General features: G+C 44.2%; 2 protein-coding genes, 1 long non-coding RNA gene and 1 other non-coding gene across 5 annotated transcripts; 3 read left to right on the top strand and 1 right to left on the bottom strand.

Moving 5' to 3' along the window:
- Positions 1–4,383, top strand: LOC4336234 (uncharacterized). Of its 2 annotated transcripts, none has more exons than XR_010740693.1 (6): positions 1–633; positions 1,630–1,712; positions 1,806–2,951; positions 3,042–3,457; positions 3,545–3,730; positions 3,811–4,383. It is a non-coding gene; the product is annotated as an uncharacterized lncRNA (long non-coding RNA). The 2 variants fall into 2 exon arrangements; XR_010740694.1 differs by having other exon boundaries at positions 3,545–3,721.
- A 1,886-nt stretch (positions 4,384–6,269) lies between these two features.
- Positions 6,270–14,413, top strand: LOC4336235 (transcription factor bHLH80). Its single transcript, XM_015781197.3, has 6 exons — positions 6,270–7,123; positions 11,809–12,194; positions 12,326–12,448; positions 13,068–13,133; positions 13,276–13,344; positions 13,861–14,413. Exons 1-6 carry the CDS (start codon positions 6,730–6,732, stop codon positions 13,930–13,932), a joined length of 1,110 nt encoding a protein of 369 aa, XP_015636683.1. The 5' UTR covers positions 6,270–6,729; the 3' UTR covers positions 13,933–14,413.
- A 2,250-nt stretch (positions 14,414–16,663) lies between these two features.
- On the bottom strand, positions 16,664–16,746 carry TRNAL-UAA (transfer RNA leucine (anticodon UAA)). Its single transcript has one exon. It is a non-coding gene; the product is annotated as a tRNA-Leu (tRNA).
- Positions 16,747–17,104: 358 nt separating this feature from the next.
- On the top strand, positions 17,105–24,849 carry LOC112936149 (U-box domain-containing protein 6). Its single transcript, XM_026024759.2, has 7 exons — positions 17,105–17,290; positions 20,737–20,789; positions 21,122–21,200; positions 21,709–21,894; positions 22,105–22,212; positions 22,424–23,646; positions 23,799–24,849. Exons 3-7 carry the CDS (start codon positions 21,150–21,152, stop codon positions 24,631–24,633), a joined length of 2,403 nt encoding a protein of 800 aa, XP_025880544.1. The 5' UTR covers positions 17,105–17,290; positions 20,737–20,789; positions 21,122–21,149; the 3' UTR covers positions 24,634–24,849.
- The last annotated feature ends 989 nt before the right edge of the window (positions 24,850–25,838 follow it).

Here is a 25,838-nt window from a genome sequence, read left to right on the forward strand (position 1 = left end):
AGCCATCCCCAAACTGCAGCAGCTAGCTATCGCCAAACCCTAGCTATCCCCAAATCGTATCGACGGGCGACGGCGGCGGCGGCGACGGCGGCGGCGGCGGCGAGGTGGCTAGGGCAACGGCAAGGGCTCACGTGGTGGTGGCGGCGGTGGCTTCGGTTCCCGTGGCGGCTGCTGCTGCTGCGCGAGGTGGTGGCGGCGGCGGTGGCTGCGGTTCCCGTGGCGGCGGCTGCTGCTGCTTGAGGAGGTGGCGGCGGCGGTTGCTTCTGCTGCTTGAGGTTGTGGCGGCGGCTACGGCTGCAGCTGCTGCTTGAGGTGGCGGCGGCGGCTGGTGCAGACTGAGGCGGCGGCTATGGCTGCTGCTGTTGCTTGAGGCAGCGGCGGCGGCGGCTGGTGCTGATTGAGGCGGCGGCGGCAGCTACTGCGGCTTGAGGTGGTGGCTGCGGCAGCCACGGCGGCTGCTGCTGCTACTCCTCAAAGCTGTGGCGCCCGCGCGGACGGCTACTGCGGCTCCCGCGGCAGCTCCCGCGGTGGCGGCTACTGCTGCGGCTTGAGGTGGTGGCTGCGACCAAGACAACAGCGAAAGATGAAGGCTCAAGCAAGCAAATCGCCTCCCCAATCTTGGGTGCCTGAAGGGTATGTGTCCATTTTCCCCTTCCCGTTTGGCAATGATTTTTGTTGCATACATGGTAGGATGCACTTATTTTTTTGGCATGCATTTTGGATAGGATGGATCCTGGTAAAGCATATCTGTTGAAAATCAGGCTCCATGGGCACCAAAGTAGAGAAAACTTTACATTTAGAACAGAGGAAGTGATATATAGCGACAGAACAAACTTCAAGGATTTTATTGATCACATTAGAGAGAAGTACCCATGGGGGGTGAATGAATTTGTAACAATGAACTATTTTGATCCAGTAAACAGAAACTACCCTCAAGTATGCTCAGACCAGTCAATGCTAGAAATGTTTGACAAGAATATGACTAGCAAGGAAATATCTATGTTGATTCAAATTCATAAGAACAATGAGCAAGCTGTAGTTCTGCCACTTGCTGATTGGCCAACACCTAAAAAGGTAGTTAGTGGGGCAGAACCTAATGCAGTTAATATACATGAGGTGCCATGTACTCCATCTCTTGCAATGCCATCTCAGGCTACTATATCTCAGCCTAGCAGCAGCACACAACCAGTTGTTGATATGTACTTGGAAAATTTATTTGAACAAAATGAACATGTCGGTGTTGACGATGAGGATATGTATTCAGATGATGAAATTGTTGTGGCTGTCACTAATGCTGGGCAAGAGAAAGAGCCTACTGATGTGCCTAAGGTGGACAGTGAGGAAAGGGATGAGGTTGAGGTTGAGGTAGAGGAGGGGGGGAGGAGGAGGGGGAGGAGGAGGAAGGGGATGAGGAGTGGGTGGAGGAGGGGGAGGAGGAGGAGGAAGGGGAGGAGGAGTGGGTGGGCGAAGATGCTATTCCTGTTAAAGATCCAGAGGTGGCATATGATAGTAATGATCCACCGATGACAGAAAATAGTGTGTATGAAAACATTGTGCAATTCAGATTGGCAATAGCTCAGCATGCTATTAAACATGAATTCGAGTATAACATTGTTAAGACTGACCCAGGGAGGTTCATTGCCAAGTGTGCTGCTGAGGGATGTGGGTGGAGAATTCATGCCTCAACTATGCAAGACGGTGTTACAATGCAGGTTATAACTTAATTTCTATTGTTTTTTCAACAGGTTTCATAGTTTTGCAGTTGCTAATGAAACAATGTTTTTGTTCCTTTGTTGTTTTGACAGGTGAAGACCAATAGTGTGCCTCACTCTTGTTCAAGTGCAAGAAGAAGTGAAAAGATTAAACCTGCAAGTAAGGCTTGGATATGTGAAAAGGTTAAGGATTGGTTGTTAGAGGATGCAACCGTGGGAGCAAAAGAATTGCAAAGAAGGATCCTTGAAACTCACAAAGTTCTGATTAACTACAAGAGGGTATATGCTGGGAAGGAATTGGCTCTTGAAAAGTTGTATGGTAAATGGGAGGACAGTTTTGACAAATTGTACAGTTACAAGGCAATAATTGAAAGAGAATGCCCTGGAAGCCTTGTTGTAATTGATCACCACACAGTGCTGAATAAGTTGAGATTCAGAAGACTATTCTTTACACTAAAACCTTGCATAGATGGTTTTCGAGATGGTTGCAGGCCATATGTAGCAATAGATAGCACTTTTTTGACCGGCAAGTTCAAGGGACAGCTAGCAACTGCTTGTGCTGTTGATGGGCATAACTGGATGTACCCAGTAGCCTTTGGAGTGATGGACTCAGAGACCAATGAAAACTACAAATGGTTCATGGAAAGACTTTAGGGATGCTATTGGTAATCCAGAAGGTCTCACAATTTGTACAGATGCAGGGAAAGGAGTAGATACTGCAGTACATAACATTTTTCGTGATGTAGAACATAGAGAATGCATGCTACATTTGGTGAATAATTTCAAAAAGAGGTTTCATGGAAAGGTGTTTGATGATAACCTCTGGCCTGCAGCATACTCATATAATCCATATTTTTTCCAGAAGCACATTGAGAAAATGGATGAAGCAAAGCCAGAGGCTATGGCTTATTTAAGGAAAAACCATGTTAGGCTTTGGACTAGAAGCCAATTCTCTGGGCAATGCAAGGTTGATTATGTTACAAATAATTTGGCTGAATGTTTCAATAGCTGGATCAGGCCACATAAAGGATTGCACTTGGTGGATTTCATGGACAAGATTAGGCACAAGTTAATGGTGAAGTGGAACAGGAGAAGATCAATTTCAAAAAAGCTAGAAGGGAATATACTACCACACATTATGAATGAATTGAATGAAAAGAGCAGGGGTTTGAACCATGAGGTTACAAGAAGTGATGATGCATTAGCAGAGGTGGAGTGCAAGGGAGGAAGTGGCCACAGGTTAGTTTTTTTTTATGTTCATTGCAACTTAATTGCCAAGTTTGTGCACTTCCTAAGTATACCATGTTTGTTCTTTTGTTCTGGTGGTAGGTTTGTTGTCAATCTTACAGATAGGACATGTAGCTGTAGAGAGTGGCAGGTTTCAGGCAAACCATGCACACATGCTATAGCTTTTATCACATCCATCCGAGGCTGCAAACTTGAGAATTTTGTAGATGAGTGCTACTCTGTTAGTAGGTTCCAAATGGCTTATTCAAAAGTAATCCCTCCTTTGGTTGACAAATCTCAATGGCCCAATCCTACCCATGACTTCTTGCATCCACCGGTTCTAAAAAGGTAGCAGGCAGGCCAAAAAGGACAAGATATAGAGGTTGTAGTGAAAAGGGCAACCCAGGAGGAGTTAACAAGGGCAAGCATTAGTGCCCGTTGTGTAAGGGTTATGGTCATCATTGGCATAGTTGCAGAGAGGGTGATCCTGCTGATTACCAAGCAATGCTAGCTGAAAGGTAACCTTTTTAATTGATAATAATGTGATATATTTTATGTTTACCCTCATTGTAAATTCTGTTATACAACCTACTACTCGTTTGCAGGGGACCTCCAAAAAAAAGGCAAAAGTCTAGTAATGCACATGCTGAAACTAGCATTGTACATGTTCCTAGTGCATCTTCTGCTCAAAATGCAATATTGTCTGCAACAATGACATATCCACCAAGCAAAAGTTGTCAAACCGGGAAAAAAGGACAGGACCTCAGTAATACTTCATCAGGGTCAGTTAGGTATATTAGTTCCATCTACCATTGCAATAATGACTTCCTCATATGCTTACATTTTCCTTTACCATTTATGTCAATGTCAGATCAAGGTCAGTGACAGGATCCAACCAACCTGAACCTTTGAGTGTGTTGATGCCACTAGCAGCGCCTGGAGAGAACTCTAAGGCCAAGGCTAAGACAGACCAAAACTAAAGCCAAGATAGCTCCTAGGAAGAATACAAAGGATAGCGCTGCTACTACGCCTTTGGCACAAGTCAAACAAAAAGGCAACTTCATTCCTGTGTCTCCTGATAGTCCAGCCATGAGTACAAGGAGCAAAAAGAAATCTCTAAATTTTAATTAGGGATCCTTTTTAATTAACATGTGCTCACATATTTTGGTACTGTGATCTCTGGTTGCACGGTACTTATGTAGTACTCCAGTTAATCTAGCGTTTTGGTACTATGGTGCTGATGCATTTTAGTCATGTATATGGTGATGGTACTGTATGTGGTGAGATGGCACTTCTATGGCACTGCAAGACATGCATATGTGATGGTACTGTATGTGGCACTTAATGATAGTGATGCATTTTGGGGTTGTATGCAAATCTGTGATGAGAGATGATGCACTGTATGTGCTGATTTCAACATTTATGTCATGACCATGTTATTTCAGCTGTATGTGGCTTTTGGTGGAAAATTGGATTTTTCATGCTTTTGTTACAAATTCATATGTGATGATACATTGGTACTGTACGTGGAAAATCGGATTTTTCATGCTTTTGTTGGAAATTCATATGTGATGGTACTGTATGTGGTGATGCAAAAATTCATTTTTCAGATCCAACAGCTATATTAGCACTAAAATGTACATACATATACATATCAACCAACTTTACTTTGTCATGCAAATATCTTGCCAAATTTCACCTAATTGTTATAACTGGTTCTATAGCAACTAGTAAGGGCAAATATGTCATTCTAACATCCTATTAACAGTGATGAGCCGGAGGGGTGACGGCAGTGGCATATGAGGGTGGACAATTTCAAACTAGTGGCATAGAGGGAAAAAGCCAATTTTCAGTGGCATATAAGGGACAAGGCTAATTTGGCATGCATATAGAGAATTCTCCCTAGGATATATAGGTGGCCGCACGTTGGCGTCGGATGGTTGGCCGCGGGCGCGCTGGGCGTCGTCCTCCTGTCTGTCCCAGTGTCCCCCTCTCGCGCTCGCCAACTTGGGCAGTTGGGCGTTGTTTATCGCGAGGCTTCCGTACCAGGTGGGCATAAATCTATACGCCAACTTGGAGCGGCCGGTAGACCACGGCTAGCTAGGGGGGATGCATGGAGACTCCAAAAGCGCGGCCAAGTTGCAGTTGCTTGCTTCCCTTCATCTCTGTCCGTGCTTGGATGGCAATGCCTGCCTGCCTGCCTGAGCTGGCTGCCTCGTCCACTCGTACAGTCACAGTCATCGTCGGAAGCTAGCCGGTGATCTCTCAAATAGTACTAGAAGTTGTACGCCGTCGTAGCAAGTGCGGACTGCATGTGGCCGTGGTGCGGCCGGGAGCAGCGCTCGTGCGTGACATGAATTCTGGGCCCTTCTGCTTTTGGATGTGCAGTATGCATGGGGGCGATTATAAGCGCATCAAGTGCACTGTGATAGTACTGTAGTACGACTGTACGAGAGACCCGACTCCTGAGGATTCTTGGCCAAAACTGGTACTACCACCTGAATGCGCAGTAGCTTGTTTGGAAGCTGACCGAGGAAAGAGAGGGAAAAATCACGCGCCTGTAGTTCTGAAAGTTTTGGGAAAGAGATAGATTGAACAGAAGAGAGTACACAAACGGAGAGTTAGCGTAATACACGAGAACTAGCATACAAAGTACATACGGTCTCGAGAGACGATTGAACAGAATTTCCCGTCATGCATGTACGGACTTGGAGTGTATATAGCTAATGCTAAACTTGCCACTTGACCAGCTTGTACCACAGGAGTACGTACATGCTAGTGTGCTACTGTCATCACATCGGTCCTAGATGCTCGCTGGTTTGTGATTCTATAAACCGTATCTAGCTCAAACAAAGCCGGCCGCTAAACACGCACGCGCGTATGTTTAATTAACTAGACAGAGTCACAAGACAAGGACAGAAGACCACGGGTTGCAAGTAGGAGAAGACCTACTTAAACAACTCTTCCATTATTACAAGCTTATAAATACGATAACAACAGGTGACGTACAACTGAGCAACTGTCGATCCAAATGCAACGAACCCTGTGCGCATTCGAGGCACCGATCGATCTCATCCCCTATAACGCCCGGACCCACCCGGGCCCCGATGGCTGATCGATTAACCACTAGCTGGATCACCCAAACCGTCGGCGCGGTTGTGTATAGTCCGAGCAGCGCGGCGCCGGTGTGGTGGTGGTGGTGGTGGCCGACTGGCCGCGGTTTCCCAAATGCGCAGCGCGCGAGGGGTCCCGCACGCCTCCCGCGTCCCCGCATGACCGAGCGCGCGCGCGCGTCATCGGGACGAGAGAGAGACGACGTCGTCGTCGTCGCGCGCGCGGGCCAGCGCCCCAGCCAGTTGCCGCTTACAGTAAGAGGGGGGAGTGTATAGTACGATCCACTTGTCGTCCACGTCGTCCGCACCGCACCCCATCTCGCTACCCATCCCCCACCCGCGCGCGCGCGCACGGCGCACGGCCTCCACACGCCCCGGCCCCCGAGACCGTATCACGAGCGCGCGCGGGCGTCCAGCTTTTCTCCCACGATTCCACGAAGCCACCACCAATATTTCCGGTCGTCCGATCCCCCCTACCCCTCTCCGCTGATCAGTCGCTCGCTCGCTCGCTGGCTGACTGCGCCCGCGCCCGCTTTGCTGCGCTCCCCCGGCACGCGACGACGAAAAGACCGGCCTCAAAAGCGACACCACGCAGCAGACGCAGCGCCCCCGCGCGGAGAAGCTAGCTAGGTACTCCTGTCTGGTTAGCTAGCTAGCTATAGCTAGAAGCCTAGCACATGAACCCGGCGCCGTCGAGGGCGCCGCAGCGGCAGCAGCGCGGAGGGGAGATGTCGGCGCGCTACGGCGGCGGGCTGCAGTTCTTCGCTGACGCCCCGCCGGCGGGGGTGGAGGGGGGCGCCGCGACCGCGCGGACGTTCTTCCCGGTGCCGGGCGGGGGAGGGGAGCAGCAGCCGCCGGAGCGCGCGATGAGGCAGCAGCACTACGGCGGCGGCGGGAGTGGTGCGGCCGAGATCTCGCTGGGGCACGGCCACGGCCACGGCGGCAAGCACCATTTCCATCAGTTCGGCGTCGAGGCGAAGGACGGTGGCGGCGGCGGCGACCAGTCGGGGTTTCTGACGCGGCACAACAGCTCGCCTCCCGGGTTCTTCTCGAGCCCCGTCATGGACAACGGTTACTGCACTCTCTGCTCACTTAATTACGTGTACCTTCGATTTGCCGTCTTGATTCGTCTCTTCCATTACTATCGAGTTTGGAATGTTCCAATTAACCACCGTTCTTCTTTCTCTTGACTCATTGGAGTATTCCAATTTATTTCTCTGTCTTTATTTCTTTTTTTTCTTCTTTTACTGCGATTTTTTTTCTTATGGTGCGATGTTTAGTCAAGTGTGATCTTGGTTATTTTTTCTCTCATTTTCTTGATATTTGAGTGCTTTTGATGAATGTTTCTGGGTCTACTGCACAGGTTACACGTACATCAGCAGCTGTGCAATGTAGTCATCCAATACATTTGCAACAGCGCCTTCATTTTTCTGTTATATTTACGCCGCATGCATGTTCATTAGCAGCCGCCCACCGATTAGTGCAATATTCTTTCGGGGGCAGCAATATTTTACTCCATTTTATGTTGAAAAAAAAGGCTGTATGATCGTTTTAGTAAGGGTTTAGACTACAAAACGGATGTTCGATGCTACCAGGTTTGATAAATTAAAATAAAGTTCACTCTATATATCTGAAGGTAGACCGGCGCCATACCCTTTTTATTTGCCGCAGGATTTTTTTTCGAGGGGAAATTTGCCGCAGGCTTAATTTCGTTACTGTCGCTCTGTCGTTCATCTTTGTGTTCGTTTTCAAAATAAACTCAAGTTTACCATGAATAAAATACTTATTTGAAACCCCAAGTTCCTTTTCGGATCAAAATAAATTACCTACCTATGCAAAGTGAAATATGATCGATAAATCTTTTGTTTGTGATGGGTTACTTTTGCAACAAAATCACAATATCGTAAGCAAATTACTTCAGCAAAAAATATGCAAATACTATTTTTGTGTGTCCGGTCTACAAACACACATGAAGATATATTGATATATAATCAAAGTTTGTATATAAGTATAGGTGACTTTGTGTACCCTAAGAATTTCACTCATTGACCAATATTGAGAGTATAGTCTCCTAGCTAATCTGATTCTGCAATCTGCTGATTTCACCAACTATATCCAAACTTTTGTCTTCGGTTTGTTTTTGTTTATATACGTGATATCTTATGGGTTGCTTTCAAACCGGGTGGCTTGGAATAATTGGATGGAAAACTACGGGCTGCACAGTTACGGTGGTTTTCTGGTGGGGGCAATGAGAAATGGGTGGGTCCTTAGGATTGTATAACCACATATGTACACATATGTACGCCCACATGCTTCTTGCACATATTTATTTATTCCGAAATATTTACTAAACTATCTATTTTAACATGCTATTAATATTTATTTGTTTTGCTGACAGCCTAACATCACTACCATGGACCTAGCTACTTTCCTCCTCTTTGGTTTTCAAGCCGTTATACATTGCCTTTACGCGTGTCCTATCAGCCATCCACTAGTTTCAGAACTAACAGGATAAGTTGTCCTTATCTTATTAGACTCTATTTGGTGTACGTGTAGCATCTACCCTTCACTAGATATAAAACTAATAAATTATACGTACAACTTGTTTATAATGTCCATTATGCACCCTTCATATATAAAACTAGTAAAACTATGCGTACACCTTGTTTGAATTGTGTACATCTATCCTATGGGGAAAAGTGCGAAGACCTTTTCTAAATATTATTTTTTATTATTGTCCTATTGAACTTCTTGTCCACTTGTAACACATTTGGTCTACATTTTAAGAGACTATTTCTTCTACTCACCTATCATTTTTATAGCTTCTTTCGTAATAAACAGCGGCACTTGAACTAATAGGATAACAACGTACAGCCTCATGTGTGAACATATACAACAGTGTGTTGAATTATATGCAATTCAAGTTACCTTAATTTCCTTATCCTTGAAAAAGAACAAAGTCGCTTTTTCTTAGATTTTCCCATGTCTCAAGTTATGTCTGGCCAAGACGACGGTAAGCTATAACCCGAAGAAGGTTAATCGAATTGGTGCCCCACACGCTGCTATACGGCTGCCGTGTGATGTATAGACTGATTAACCAAGGGGCTGGACGACGGTTCTTCGCTTGATGGTGTATTATCGAACGCGCGTAATTAAGCTAGCTTAGCTAGGTTAGGCCCGCTAACCTTACACATGAAATTAAGTTCTGTCATATCCCGTCTAGGTTCAGTTGATCGATCTCTCTCGCGTGCAGACATCAGCGAACCAAAGTAGAGGTGATGTCACCTCCTATATATACATGCGAGCACCAGACGACGACGATCGAGGAATAATTCATTCTGGGTTCATTCTCACTCGCTGGTTGCCTGGCTGGGGTGAGTGGAAGAGTGTTGCACGCGGCGCCAAAGCCATCAACAGTTTGACATATCTGTCCATCGCCGTGAGATCGATCGTAAACGGTAAACCTGGTCTACTACTATACTATACGATGGGATCCGGTGGCAACTTGGTAGGGATGGAGGTAGAACAAAATAGAGAAGGGTATCACTCGCTTGGTTTACTCTACTTTATATCAAGTTTAGACTGATATGTATGCTTGAGTTTAAATTGAGGGGGTGCACATACGGTGAAAATTGATAAATTATAGATATTTTTTTTTAACCGGGTTCCTAGCTAGGCATCCCTCTCCTAGTTACCTAGCTCCACCCCTGCAACTTGGCATGTTCTATTTAAGAAACTGCATTTTGATAAAAAAAAATGTTTCTTGCACACTTGCGAATTGGGAGTACTTTGTGTGACAATGGGGGGATATATATATATCGATCGTAGATTAAACTACTTGTGTGTGATCACCCTCCACCGTGCATGCGATGTTCGACGGCAGTACGATTTAGCTAGAATGTCTAGCATGACACATTAGAATGTCTTTGATGAACATCACGCATGTGCAAGTTGATTAATTGCATACACTATAATATTATATTAATATGGCACAATACATATTACACTTAGAAAGAACTTTCAATTTTCGTCCTAATTTTTGCCACACATAACTGAAAACAACAATTTGCAGTGGAAAACGCAATGTTTTAACAAAGACCCAATCATATTTCTAATACTATTAACATCAAATTGTGATTATATATATATGATTCCGTGGAAAGAAAAATCCATAAAAAAATAAAAGAACTGAACACAAGCCCAGCTAGCACCTTGAATTTCAAAACTAGGCATGTAGCCTCTTTTACTTTGCAATACTCCATTTGCATAATCTTTGGAGTGATTTGCCAATCTTCGATCGTTGAATCGACTATACATGACACACATGTAGGCATTGTGTTGGTTCTTAGTTGTCTCAGGAGAAAAAGGGTACAATGGAGAGAGATAATGGAAAATATCTTGTACTATGTCACTCAGAGCAAGTATAATAGTGAGCTATAAGCTTACTATATACTTAGGTGGAGGAAAGAGGAAGTAAAAAATCAAGGGTGTTGGCTCTCATGCAAGAGCTAACTTATCACAAGCTCCAAGATAAATACATTAAATATATAAGTGAGAGATAGAGAGAAGAAGAAAATTATAGCCAAACTTATAGTTAATCTACTATATATATTAGTTTTAAGATAAGCTAATAGTAGAAAGTGGGCTCTACTATTATTCTTGCTCTCGGGCATAGCCATCTTAAAGGGTTATGTAGATAATATTGCAAAGCTCAGAGGGCCAGGCGACAACTGGTTTAAATGATCACACAATGCTTACTTCCTAGGAACTATCAAGTTGGGCTCCTTTACGATGCAAGTTCTTCATTTGATTGGTAATTAATAACAGATGGTTGGCTTCGGATCGGCTAGTCTCTTCCACAGCCGAGTGCATGCCATCTTTGAGATCAAAGTGATGAAACTATACAACACATACAATTGTCTCTCGTGTCTTTTGCAAGCTGTGTGTACTTCCCTTCTCTTGGAGATGGGGTTGCGCTGGGGTTGCATCTCAGCCAACGACAGTTCATTTTTCAGGTTGGTGGTGTGTAAAGCCATCAATGAAGTTTCAAAAGAGATGCGCAAAGGACTAAACTCATTGATTATTCTAGTAGCATAGGAGATTTGGAAGAACCGTAACAATTGTATTTTCAAAGCTTCTCTAAATGTTTTGGTGGTAGCACGTGCAGTGGCAAATGACAGTATTTGTGGTGTTTAGCCGGAAACTCGAGCGCTCTGTAAGCTTTCTTTGTATGTAGGTCAATTAATTTGGACGACTAATGATGGCTTTCTGGGTAACGAGTTTATGTGAGTGTGGCCATTTTAATTTGTTCCTTATGTTTGTAATTATTTTTCCCTTTTTTTTATTTTTCTCAATGAAACGAAGCACAAACCTCCTTTACTTTTGAGAAAGAAAAGCTTGAAGTGTTAAACATACTTTTTTTTTTGCGGGAGTAGTATATAGAGGGTTTTTTTTTCCATTGTGGAATAAGTTGCTGTTGTGTTTTTCTTACAACAGTATCATCGTCTACTTCGAACCGTAAGTGCTACTCTCTGATGAACCTTGTGAAACGGATTTAAAACACATGCATGCATGGAACAAGTTCATTTCCCAGATGTGCGGACCACTGCTGCATGTTTAGCATTTCCAAAAAAAAAAAAAAATCTGCTTAGTCACCAACTCACGATTTATACATCTTCTTATAACAATATTTGTGGATATAGAGATCGGATTAATGAAACATCCATTATCTAAAAAACATCTTCTTATGGCAATAGGTTTCTCATCGAGTGCTAGACCAGCAGGATCATCACTCGGTGAGGTTCGCCATGGCGCCATGAGCAGCAGCAGCAACAACAACAAGAAGATGAAGGCCCCACTGAGCTTCGCTAGCAGCAGGCAGGGCTCCGGCGGCCTCTCCCAGATATCCGAGGACGGCATCCCGGACCTCACTGACAGCATCCATGGCGCCGCTCATCATCATGGGCGCTCCGAGGAGAACGTCTCCACCCACGACCACGTCGTCCGCTCCTTCTCCTCCGGTGGGTTCTCGATCGGGTCATGGGAGGACTCCAACTCCATCGTGTTCTCCACGTCGACGGGCAAATCAGGAGCGCACGGCAACGACGACATCATCGCCACCCTTAGCAACTACGAATCTCAGGTGTATATATATATGCGTTTTATCTTTATTTTTCATTTTTCGTATTTATAGTTTGATTTATTAGTGTGTGTGTGTACAATGTGAGGGATGATTTCATGTCTAATTTGTATATACATGCATCTGCGATGCAGCTTGTTGCGCCCAGGGAGATGGCTGGCGTAGAGAAATACCTGCAGATGCAGCACGACCAGGTGCCATTCAGAGTACGGGCCAAGCGTGGATGCGCGACGCACCCACGGAGCATCGCAGAGAGGGTATGTATAGACGACATTTTCCCTTGCTAATTCTACGCCCCATCATAGTACCAACTTTTTATGTACGTACGTAGCGGGTCGAACTATATACTGTAATGTCAACTAGCATGGAAGCGTATCCTAGATACATAGACCTTTAACGTGTATAGTATGCACCGTACATCAAATTAACAAATATCATAAAAAAATTAGAAAAAAAATCAATATACATGTATTTTTAGTATTATATTTACACATAAAGTCATGTCTTCAAATTCATTACATAGATAGAGCAACAAAAATGATAAAATTCTGATATACTTATTGTCTTAAAACTATAAAAAAATTGTTACACCTATGATATAACAAATTTGAGGTTAAGATTTTACACAAAGGTGTAGCATTTTTGAAATTATAATATGTATTTTTTAAAGAATTTTTTGTGATATTTGTTTGTTGGTGTGTATAGAATTTGCATGCGAAACTTGTGTGCACATGATATGTTACCAAATAAGAATATTGATAACCTTTCAAGATGTTCTTCATATGCATGCATCTAGCCAGTAGCATTCTTGTTGTTCCTCCTTGGATCGTGCATGCCAGATTAATCTTCAGGCATATGATCGATCGATGATGACAGGAGAGAAGAACGAGGATCAGCGAGAAGCTCAGGAAGTTGCAGGCCCTGGTGCCCAACATGGACAAGGTGTGTGCCATACGTGTGTTCTTTTCATGTATATACCAGTCCTTGTCTGAACTTTTTCGTCAGACAACAATCTTCAGGTTATTGAGTTGGAGTTCAATTGATGATCTTTCTAATTTGTTCTTCTTACAAATTAATGTGGCAGCAAACGAGTACTTCAGACATGCTGGACTTAGCAGTTGATCACATCAAGGGACTGCAGAGCCAGCTGCAGGTATAATGACGTATGCGTGTTACTAATTTGCATGTTCAGAATGGCAAAACTGAATTGAAGCCACTGCTGCCTAAAGAAGCCTGATAGGTCGATGTACCAGTCCAGTTACAAAGACCCCCGTTAGCATCAGAATATATATAGCTAGATGGAATACCAATATATTGCACTGTAAAACAGCAGCTCAGTATGAGTAATCAAGTATCCCTCCATTTCAAAATAAATCAACTTCTATTACAAACATAGACATAGCTAAAAGTTGATTTATTTTGGGACGGATATGAGGGAGTAACATATATATATATATATATATATATATATATATATATATATATATATATATATATATATATATATATATATATATATATATATATATATATATATATATATATATATATATATATATATATATATATATATATATATATATATATATATATATATATATATATATATATATATATATAAAAGCACAACGCAACCCGGAAACAACACTGAGTTTTTCCCTGTGTGCAGACTCTGAAGGAAGACAAGGAGAAATGCACCTGCAGCTGCAAGCAAGCATCAAGGAACAGACCAGCCGACTAAAATGGGATGTGAAGCAAATTGCAGTGCTGGCTAGTTTGATGACATTTCTCCTTGGTCCTCAAAACATGTTTGCCTGGCGACAGGAAATTAAAGGTATAGCAGGCAGCATATAGCGTGACAAGAGCAAAGTAATGGAGGTCATCAGTCTCTTCCAAACGAAAGGTCGAAGTCGTCTGATCAAACCTTTACCAGTGAATCGATCAGTCCAGTCTTTTTTCTTTTGTCAGTGTGACCAACCCCTTTTGTTGAGCTGTAAAATTAATTGAAACTAGACTAGAATTGTTCCTTCCTTTAACAAGGAGCTCTGCTGCTCTGGATGTTAGGCTTCTAGCTGTCCTGTTGCTGTGGTAAATAGTGATTGGTTCACCCAGCGGTTAGCAAATAATCTGGTTGCTGGTTTCAGGGTATTCTCCGGCCAACATTAGACAAGATTCAGTGATGTGTTATGATTCATACAGATCATTAGACATTATCCAGAAAATTTACAGTGTTGGTCCGGGGTAGCAACATGCATGGGTCCTTGGAAAGGACGATTTACCACTCTGGCTGGCCGTTCTGTGCTGGTCCAGTCGGTTCTCTTCTCCATTCCAGTCCATGAATCTATGGCGATCGGCCTCCCAGTCTGGGTTATTAAGGCCATTGACAATAAGCGTCGCGCCTTCCTGTGGACAGGTACGGACTCAGCCCATGGTGGGCAGTGTCAGGTGTTTTGGACGAATGTTTGTCGCTCCAAAACCGGTGGTGAGTTGGGGATCACTGACCTCAGGTTGGCAGGGTTTGCCCTACGTGTTCGCTGGCTTTGGCTTCAGCGCTCAGGGCACCCCTACTAGGATGGCCTAAAGGCCCCAGTCTAGCAGACCGTCTCCGACATGTTCGCGGCATCCACTTTCTTTGTGCCGGGAAATGGTGAGTCTATGCTCTTCTCATCTGACCAATGGATCGACGGCCGCTCGGTGGCGTCCTTGGCTCCAGATCTCCTCTTCGTCGTTCCCCAACGTTTTTGAGGTTCACGCACAGTTGCTTCTGCCCTAGCGAACAACTCCTGGGTCTCTGATATTCGAGGTGCCCTCACTATCCCAGTCATCTCCCATTTTCTCCTTATTTGGGATGCGGTGCTTCACGTACAACTCTCGCCAGGTGTCGAGGATTGTCTCATTTGGCGCTGGACAGCTGACCAGCGCTACTCTGCGCGTTCGGCATACCAGGCATTCTTCTATGGCCAGCATTCCTTTGCCTGTGCTGATCTTTTTTGGCATGCAAAGGGTCCTGCCAAATGCAGGTTCTTTCTTTGGTTTGCATTCCAGCGGCGCTGCTGGACGGCTGATCTCATCCAGAAGCGTGGCATCGATAGTCACTTGGGCTGCCCCTTTTGCGTTCAGGATCTTGACACGGCGAACCACATCCTCTTCGACTGCATGTTCGCTCGGTAGGTCTGGCTTCGAGTATTGTCGCCTCCTGGCTGGGCTGCCCTCTCTCCCCCCGTGACAGCTGGTTCCAAGACTGGTGGTCGTCCTTCAGGGCCTGCTTACCTGAGCACCTCTACGACAGCTTCGACTCCCTAGTGTTCCTGGTCTCTTGGCGTCTGTGGAAGGAGCGGAATTCTAGGGTTTTCGACTCCGCTCTCTCTTCGATCTCAGTGGTTCTAGAGTTCATCCATTCGGAGGGGCATATGTGGTCTTTAGCTGGCGTCGTCGCTTTTGGGGATTTGTTGGGAGTCTAGTGTGGCTTGGCCCCTTCCCGCTGCTTGGAGTCTGTTTTCAGCCACCATAGTTTCTCTAAGCTTCAGTTTTTTTTTCTTTTGCTTTTTCTTCCTTTCCCTAGCATTAGCCGGTCTGGCTGATTGCGTAGAGTAACTAGAACTCTTTTTCTTCTAATATATTGACGTGCAATACTTTTGCGTGTTCACGAAAAAAAACTGAAATTTGCCGGAACATAACATAGCGCTATTGGAGTCCCGAAATTGCTTTCTCTTTGAATTTAATCCAGAACGTAGCGTAAATTGATTCAGAACGCGCATGTATTGCAGTCCCAAAAAATGTTCAAATTTTTTGTTCAACATACTTCCGTACACATGTATGGAGATCCCAAAATTGGTATACATTTTTTGAAAATAAACTTGTATTGCTGTTCCAAAATTGTTCAGAATCCCAAAAAAAAAATGTTGCCCAAAATTGTACAGACGTATGAAGGTCCCAAAATTGTCCACATTTTATTTTAAAGAAATAAACTTGTATTGGAGTCCCATTTTTTGACAATAAACTTGTATTAGAGGCCCAAAATTATTCAAAGATACACTTCTTTTTGAAAAAAAATGAATAAACTTGTATTGGAGTCCAAAAAATTCATTATTGAAATATAAACTTGTGTTGGGTCCCAATATTGTTCAAAAATCCAGTTTTTTTCCAGACTTGTATTGGACTGCAGAAATTATTAAAAGAAACTAAACTTCTATTGGGGCTACGAAATATTTCAAAAATAAAATCCAGTTTTTGATAAAATCAGAAAAATAAATTGAAATAGCTCAAAACCCTACTTTTCAAACTTGTATTGGACTTCAAAAAATATTTTAGAAAACAAAATTTCTATTGGAGTAATGAAATTGTTCGAATATTGCAGTTTTTGAGAGAAAATCAGAAAAATAAATTGAAATAGTTCAAAACCCTACTTTTCAAACTTGTATTATTGTTAAAAAAATGCAGATTTTGAGATTTTTTTTAAAAAAATTAAATATTGCTGGCTGTGGGGTTCGAACCCACGCGCACTTCAGTGCAGAAGATCTTAAGTCTTCCCCCTTAACCACTCGGGCAAACCAGCTGATACGTTAATTTTCGCAGCATTACGGTATTTATAATCAGGCCACAAACTAACAGACACCGTAATCGCCAGCAAAACCTGCACCCCGTTTCTGTACTCAGCCGAAGCGCAGCCATATGTCTCACAGGAAAACACCATCCGTGCTCTGCTCCATTGCTGGCCCGATCACCCCAGCCAGAGCTCGATCTGGCAAAGAACGAACCAACATTTGAGCCACGCGCGCGCGCGGATTCACTCGCCGCCCTAAATTTGCCCGACCCGCGTTCGACGACGACGAGGACGACGAGAATAGTAGCGCCACGCCAACCGCCAAGCCTATGCTTTGGCATGGCCATACGCTATTATTCGGCGGCTCTGGACAAATTAAGCCACCGTTTTTCCTCTTCTCCCCGTGTTATCTCCACCTCCTCCCGCCCCCCTCGTGCCTCTCCCAAAACAAATCAATTTCCTTCCTCCCGACCGAGCAAGGGGGCGAAAGGACGAGCTACGGACCGAGCCATGGAGGAATTCAAGGCTCGCTCCTTCGTCGCCTTGTCTCCCTCGGGTACGAGTACGGACGAACGATCTCCCGCCATATATGATTATTCCTCAGCTTATTCAGTAGTAACATTATGGTTAATCTCTGTTCTTGAGTTAGAGTCTTTTTAGGCGAACGGTGCAAATTTGTTTTCTACGTTGACATTTTAGCTAGCTGATGTTGCTCTGCCTAATTTCTTTTCCTTCCGACTCTCTGCGTCTGCCTTCTTTGACACCGGTGGCCTTCATGTAGTATTTGAATTTTTTGTGCGAGATTTTATATTACATATGTCCAAACATTAGTGTTGATTACACCATGCTACGCAAAAGAAAGCCAGGCCACCATAATAGCAGCAAAACAGAATTCTACAGAGTATGCAGCTACAGCCCTTTTCTAAAACATATTCTCATTTGGTTTGCGTCAGCATAAGCGATACTGTTTATATCTTCCAATTCAACTAGTTTTGTTCAAGCAGTTCACAGTAGGTTAGTATTCAATTTATTTCAGTTTACACGTTGCCAGCATGTTTAGCATCAGCAATTCAGCATGAGGCCTTGAACGGCCAGTGGATCTGGGCTTGGATCGATATCGGCCGCAATGCCGCGTTGCCACCGGGAAGCACGCAGCCCAACCTGATGATTTTTTTTTTGACTAAATCACCGGCAGGGGGGGGAGTCCCCACCTGAATATATTAAGCCAAATGAGCTTACACAGGGCAGGCTTCACCTATAGAAACGCAGAAGCCCTGGAGGATAGGAGAACAGAATACACGGGGAATACAAAGAGGAGAGAACAGAGAAAGGAAAACCTCCTAAAATATAACAATTGACAAACGACATCTACAAAATTACCCGGCCAAAACCAAAACCTAAAGCTAACACCCTAGCTTATCAACATCCATTTCCTCACGCAGCCACAAGCATGCCGGAATAGAAGAAAGGCCAAAGAAAGGTTGTAGAAGTCCTAGGCCACCCGCATGAAGTCATCAAGAAGCTAACTTGATCTTATTGTTGTTTGGATCAAAGCCCGCCGACGCCCTCTGGGGGAAGGAAGCCCCAGAAGAGGGAGGGCACTGAAAGATGTGGCCGAAGGCCACCCACAATGAGTTTTCTTCAATCAAACTTTATCGAGTTGCTTGTTAGATCAACACACTCCAACGTCCTTCAAGGGAAGGAAGCCTAAAAGGAGGGAGAAACGCTGAAAGGTCTTGGACGGTCTCAAGGAAGGGGGTGAAGATGAGCAGGAGTTAGACAAAAGGAAAATGGCTAAGGGGGGGAATTCACTGATGAAAGATCATCAACCGCAACCTCAGCGGAGGGCACAGAGCAGAGGCCAGCCAAGGTGCTAGAGGAGCACAAATCCCAGAACAAACATCTGGACCAATTGTCAAGAGCAAGCTGAAAATGAGAAGATTTTGAACGGGGAATAACACCAGCAAACCAAAGAACAATGGAATAGGCCCAGGTTTGGAGCGGGGAGGGAAGAAGGCACAATATCGAGGGCACTAGGGAGAAGGGGAAGAGGTTTGTTGCAACCAAGGGGACGTGTCGGCAGCCAAAACGCGCGTAGGAGGACGTCCGGGCTTCCGAAGCCAGCCCCTCCACGCACAACCCCGGCCGGCGGCGGCTGGAGGGTAGAGCTACGTCGCCGGCCCTCGTAGCTCCACGTGTGCCGTCCCAGACCCAACGCTGCACGCATGGACAACCTGTGGGGGGGGGGACGGGGACAACGGGGGAAGGAGCCCGCCATCGCTAGGCGCCGCCAGCTGGGGGCACCGGGCCCAGCCCACACCGCCGGCACCAGGGGGAGGGGGGCGCGACGATGAGGATGCTGAGCCGAGGCCCTCCGTGGTCACATGGAGCTGCAACGGCGAGGGTGCCGCACCGCGGAGAGAACCCGTCGCCGTCGCCAAGGGTCCGACGAGGTCCAGCCGCGAGGACAGCGGATCCAACCGCCGCCAGCCGGAAGCGCCGGGCTCGGCCTCCACCGCCTGCCAAATCCCTCCGCCGCCAACCTGATGATGGGTTGATAAATCTCCAAAGCGATCCCTTTTAGGACTCCTTGCCAGTGGTAGCATTTCCAAATTATGCATTTTGGTCCCTATTTAACGCCGTGTTTAATTCCAAAATAATTCTTCAAACTTTCAACTTTTCCATCACATTAAAACATTCCTACACACAAACTTTCAACTTTTCTGTCACATCGTTCCAATTTCAACTAAACTTCCAATTTTTGTGTGAACTAAACATTTAGGACTGCTAGCAATGTTGTTAGCGGTCTGAAAATTTCCATCTAAGTCCCTACGCCTTTGAATTGTATCGCCCAGCCCCCACTCTCTCCCCTCTGCCAATGCCAATTCACTCGCTGTCTCTAGAGGCAGCCCACACTGCACCCATGCCCCTTCCGTTGTTCTCCTCCACTGGAATCTAGGCCCCCAAACGGCTTCGCCATGGCTTATTGTCTCAGCGACCGCGCGAAAGTTGGGGGTTTGGGCAGTTGGTTGTTTGCGATTTTCACTGTTCGCCGTCCATGGTGCCATGGCAATGGCAGCCCGCCACCTTAGCTTGAGGATGGCATCACTTGGGGCGTTGATCACGGTACGTATGTTTGCCCTCCGTTGGATCTGGTACAACCAAACACCGCTCGACGTCCCTCACCACCAAAAGTCAGTGCAAATGAGCCCTTCTAGTTTTTGAATTCACGAATTGATAAGTATCACTATATTTGGTCTTGGATTTGTGGATAAGTATCAAGTCAGGGATGTCCGGCGATGAACTTACTAACAACATCCTGTAAACCAATACAAGGTATATCATCCTGTAAACAATATAACCAAGTCTCTTAGCTATGTAAAGGAAAAAATGTTGGTTCAGTTGAATTTCATGGCATACTTTTTTTCTTTATTTTTTTGTGACTTTACATGTCCTTTAACATGTGGTTTGATTATGCCATGCCATGCAGAATAATCCCTGCGGTCGCAACATTAGTAAGAAAATAATGTGCACAAAATTCATTCTTGATCAATTGATTTACTATAGCTATGTTTTCCAGGGGGAAACTAGTTGTCCTAACGTATGTTTAGTTGTTCGAATGATAAAATTTGCACTTTTAGTTATTATTCCATCTTCACTTTACTATGTGTTGGCCCCCTTTTTGGGTTAAGGTTATCAATCACATCTAGAGGTTAAAACTCTATCTATTGGCTCCATTTGCTCCTTTTCTAGATGTGCCAAACTGCCAATAAGAGCAGTGCATGGACTTTTGGTTCTTCATTTACTGTTGGGGTGTGTGTTTTGAATTGCATGTCAAGGTTTCATCATTTGATTTGTGCTTCGTTGCTAATATGCTTTATTTCTGGCTATATGATCAATGTAATTTATTATATAAAGGATTGTAATTTTTTTATTTATTAAATGATCTTTATTTTTTTTATAGTGATAAGATATGTAACTTATGCACTTTGCATGTTTCAGGTGAAATTTCATCAATATAGGAAAATAGATTATACCATCAGTTTTTGCACACGGTGAGAAATTTAAACCCTTTATTTCTAATGGGGGTTACTTCAGTTCATGCATGAACACATAATGCACTATCTTGATTCCGCAGCACATACTTGAAGTTGTTCATCTTGGGTTGAAAGAAAAAGGTCAAACCGATTGTATTAATTTTGCAGCAAGCCAACAAACTAATTGACTGGTGGCTATGCTAATCCTTAGCTTAATTGAGGTTTTTTAGTCTGGTTTTGGTTGGTTCCGGCGGAACCGTGGATGATCGCCCTTGCCACATACTTGTGCCGAAACTATTCTCTTCTAGGACTAATAACTTCTTCATTCTATGACTTCTCTTATTTCTCAGCGGATGAAATTTGACTAGGAGAGGCACCATGGAGAAAGTCGAGGTCGATGGGAACTTCATTGGTACGGGTAATTGGAAGGTAATTCACCTGACCTCATTTCACTAAAAGCTAATTGTTCTACAATGTTAATATGATTAATTATGTTGATCTGAGATCATTTTATAATGTAGGGAACTTTCAGAACAATACTATTGAGTTTTTGTGATACTTGTGTACATATTATATAGTCACCCTTTAAAAGCAAAGGCAAATGCCTCCTGTAAAAGTATAAATATCACAATACTACCACTAGTTCAACAAAAAGTTAGAAGAAATCATAACATAGTTGCATCATATATATATGATAATTTTTTATATATGAAGATATTTGATCTCATAAAGTTACCAATTATTAGTTGGTAAATTGTGATAAATAATAGATCTCATCCACCTTCTTTCTTTCTTTTTAATTTTCTTTAGCTCCGCTGTTTGATATCATAATTTTGCCCCCCCCCCCCCCTCTTTGGGGAGGAATGATTTCTATTTATTAATAATGTGAGTATTAGGATGGTAGATTAAGCTGGTTTGTTCCTACCTCTTTGTGCAGCTGCATGGAGCACTATGTAAGCAACTTCACAAAGTAGTTCTTGAAGTATTGGATGTTATTCCTGTCCTTGAAGCTACAAGGCCTGGAAACAGTTCTGGACTTCTTGCATTGAGTTCCTTGCGCATAGCTGTTGAGAAGGCCAAGAATCTACTTCAGTATTGCTCAGAGTGCAGCAAGCTATACTTGGTATGCAGTTTTCATAAGTGCAAACATATTTATGTTTCCTAGTTTTGAGAAATAAAAATGTGTGAAATATGGATACATGTCTTTGTGCTACTGTATATAATTGATGGTACTTGGATATGTTTCATCGTATATGGATATCAAGTACTGCCAAATTTATTTGTTATTATAGAAATACAAAATTTCATACTTACACATCCTAACTGCATGCAGGCCTTTACAGCAGAAAATGTCCTGGCAAAATTTGAGAAAGCAAGATATGCGCTTCTGGAAAGTCTTCACCAATTGGAAGAAACACTTCCAGAAGCAGCCAGTTCTCAGGTTGCCACTGGTTATACAAGAATTTGTCCTTGCCGGCTCTGTCTTAAATAGATACCTATAAAATATTGCGGAAGGATCCTTCTTTATCAGTGTTATATAGTTTACTAAATTAATGAATGAGTTTGACGTATTGCAGCTTTCACCCTAATTGTAATCGCATGATTTAATTTAACCTTTTCCTCTAATTCACACTTATTTGGGAAATTTTCAGATACTAGATATCGCAAAAGATCTGGAGAAAGCAGTTTTTACCTTGGATCTGATTGAAAAGCAAGCTGGTGTGGATGTGAATCAATTAGTTCAGAATGAGGCAAAATCCAATGGCTTTCTTCATGACAATGAACTTGAATTTTTCCGACAAACTGCATTTCGGGTCGGCGTTGCGTCATCGGCAACAGCTCTTACCGAGAGAAGAGCACTTAGAAGGCTTCTTGAGAGGGCTCATGCAGAGGAAGACATAAAGAAAGAATCAGTTGCATCTTATCTACTGCACCTAATGAGGAAATACTCAAGCATTTTTAGGAGCGAAACGACGGATTTCACCAACACATCCATGTGCTCAAGCCCTTCTTGCTCTTCCCGTTCATTGTCCAGCTCGATTGATCTCCATGGAAATGGTCATGTTATTGAAAAGTCGATATCTAGGGTTGGCTCCTTCAATCTCAGGCAGATCAAAGGCTTATCAGGTAGCATGCCATTGCCACCTGAGGAACTAAGGTGCCCGATCTCCTTGCAACTCATGCATGACCCTGTTATTATCGCATCTGGTCAGACATATGAGCGGGCTTGCATTGAGAAATGGTTTAGCAGCGGCAACACAACCTGCCCAAAGACTCGGAATGAATTATCCCAGCTCTCCATGACGCCCAACTATTGCATCAAGGGTTTGATAGCTTCATGGTGCGAGCAGAACGGGGTTCTAGTTCCATCGGCGCCGCCTGATTCTCCCAAGCTCAAGTACCTGAGGATATCATCCTTGAATAGTAGCAAATGTCTTGTGACCAATGGCGTTAGCACGGTCTTGTTTGAAGACACATGCGCGGAGGATGATATTAAGGATGGTGGTAAAGTTGCTTCGGAGGAGTGCACTCGGCAGAACTCCGGAGAGGCTCCATCTGAGATATGTGAAGTTGATCAGGCCTCACCAGAAAAACATCCTCATGAGAACTCCGAGAAGGTAGCAGAGGCGACATGTGAGCTTTGGCTGCGTGTGCTGAGCAAGGACGACGATGAGTGTGTCGACGAGCAACGTGAGGTGATCGAGCAGATTAGATTCCTTTTGAAGGATGACAACGAGCTTAGGAAATACGCGGGTGCTAATGGTATTACCGAGCTACTCATCCACTTTGTGAAGAAGGCAGTCTGCAGAGATGATGTTCAGTGCCAGGTGGTTGGAACAATGGCTCTGTTCAACCTTGCTGTCAGCAATGATAGGTAAAATGTCACGTATGCTTTGTTCCTTCTAACGATGTTGTTACAATAGTTTATTACACGTACAACTTGCAGTAACACTCTATAGGTAGATGATTTAATTGATCTTAGTTGCCATCATCTCACATTTTCCACCTCTGCATTTGATTTTCCAGGAACAAGAAACAACTTCTCTCAGGTGGAGTCCTCCCCTTGATGGAGCAGATGATACAGAAGCCTGAAACCTACGAGGCTGCCGTCGCAATGTACCTGAACATTTCCTGCCTCGCCGAGGCGCAGGCGATCATCGGGCAGAGCGAGGCCGCGCCTCTCCTGATCAAGGGCCTGCAAGGAGACGGCTTCCGGATGAGCAAGACCTGCTGCCTCGACGCTCTCCTGACGCTGTACAACCTGTCGCTGCAATCGTCAAACATCCCGACCCTCATCTCCTCCGGCATCATGCAGAGCCTCCACGACGTCCTGACGCCGTCCTCCCCGACGACGGAGAAGGCCCTGGCCGTGCTGATCAACTTGGCGCTGACCCGCGCCGGCAAGAAGGAGATCATGGCCGACTCGGACATGGTGGGCGCCATCGTCGTCATCCTCGAGAACGGGGACCCCGCCGAGAAGGAGAAGGCCGTGTCGTGCCTGTGGATCATCTGCAGCGGCGATGACGGCGGCAGCCAGATGGTGCTCCAGGAAGGCGTGATCCCGGCGCTGGTGTCCCTGACGGCCAACGGCACGGGCAAGACGAAGGATAAGGCGCAGAGGCTGCTCCTGCTGTTCCGCGGGAAGCGGCAGCGGGAGGTCGAGCAGCTGCAGCCAAGGGTGCAGCTGCACGAGGTGGTGAGCCAGGCAACCGCGCAGCACGAGCAGCAGCAGCAGCAGCAACAAGAAGAAAGCAGCGAGCCAGGCAGCGACAAGATGTCGCGGCTGCGCAATTCAAAGTCGAAGTTGAGAAGGTTCACGAGGGCCCTGGCTAGGTTGCTCAAGAAATGGGGCATCCGCTGATCTGATCTACTACAGAGGAAAGAACCACGTCGGCTAGTGTGAACTTTGGCAAATGCAATATCAATGTTATCTTCCCGTGTGGGTTGACTCACTCGTTTTCGTCTCCTTCGCATTGCCGCGATATCCATACTCGTCTCACTTATGCGGGCATTGACCGTCTCTCTGTACCTATTAACCTTGTGCTAAGGCAAAATTAGTAAAAAGGGTTTAAGCTTATTGTGTTTTGCCAAAATGTAAGCCAAGATGTGTTAACAAGGATTAAGTGCGATCATCAAAGTGTGTAACAAGGATTAATTCAGGTCATAAATCTAATTATATAATACGTAACCCAAATTAAAGATTTTTAAGAAAACCCAAATTAAAGATTTTTAAGAAAAGAATAGGAAACCCATTTTATTGAGGTCGTTTTAGCCTAATTCTATTTGGAACATACTTCATCTGTCAAAAAAAAAAAACCAAATCCTTACTAAACATAGGGTATGTTCAAATACATAATCATGATTTCTTTTTTTTTCGGATTTGCTATACAACTGGCGACAGTTAACAGGGGGTGAAAACTTTCAAATTTTAAGCTGTCTAATATGCTTTGAGATTTGTGCTAGTGAGGGAAAACAGCTTAAAAAATTCAGGGGTGAAAACTTTCAAATTTTAAGCTGTCTAATATGCTTTGAGATTTGTGCTAGTGAGGGAAAACGGCTTAAAAAATTCACACGCGTGCAGTAGGGATCAAACCCAACACCTCCAACTTGGAGGCTTGTTCACCTAACCAGTTCTCCCATCGGGCTATTTTGAGTTACACTTGAGTTACATATTAGTTATATAGTAGTTATATAGTAGTTACAATGTAATTACATAGTAGTCATATTTGAAAGTTTTTCATCCCAAAAACTGTCGACAGTTGTATAGCTACTCCCGTTTTTTTCGAGACGGGAGTAGTCGCGTACGTGTGCGTTCGTTCCAAGCACACTTTCTGTTTTTTTAAAGAAAAATCTTTGGAAATGTTGCTTTAAAAATATTATATTAATCTATTTTTTAAATTTTAAATAATTAATATTTAACTAATAAATTATAAGCTAATGACTTATCTCGTTTTTTATATACTACCTCCGTTTTTTAATAGATGACGCCATTGACTTTTTCTCACATGTTTGACCATTCGTCTTATTCAAAAATTTTATGCAAATGTATAAGATATAAATCACACT

This window comes from Oryza sativa, chromosome 4, assembly GCF_034140825.1.
Source record: "Oryza sativa Japonica Group chromosome 4, ASM3414082v1".
Lineage (NCBI taxonomy): Eukaryota > Viridiplantae > Streptophyta > Magnoliopsida > Poales > Poaceae > Oryza > Oryza sativa.

Coding starts and splice junctions, on each gene's coding strand:
- LOC4336235 (XM_015781197.3), top strand. CDS start 6,730: ATGAACCCGGCGCCGTCGAGGGCGCCGCAGCGGCAGCAGCGCGGAGGG. Junction 7,124..11,808: donor GAGCCCCGTCATGGACAACG/GTTACTGCACTC, acceptor TTATGGCAATAG/GTTTCTCATCGAGTGCTAGA. Junction 12,195..12,325: donor TTAGCAACTACGAATCTCAG/GTGTATATATAT, acceptor TCTGCGATGCAG/CTTGTTGCGCCCAGGGAGAT.
- LOC112936149 (XM_026024759.2), top strand. CDS start 21,150: ATGGAGAAAGTCGAGGTCGATGGGAACTTCATTGGTACGGGTAATTGG. Junction 22,213..22,423: donor CAGAAGCAGCCAGTTCTCAG/GTTGCCACTGGT, acceptor GGAAATTTTCAG/ATACTAGATATCGCAAAAGA. Junction 23,647..23,798: donor CTTGCTGTCAGCAATGATAG/GTAAAATGTCAC, acceptor TTGATTTTCCAG/GAACAAGAAACAACTTCTCT.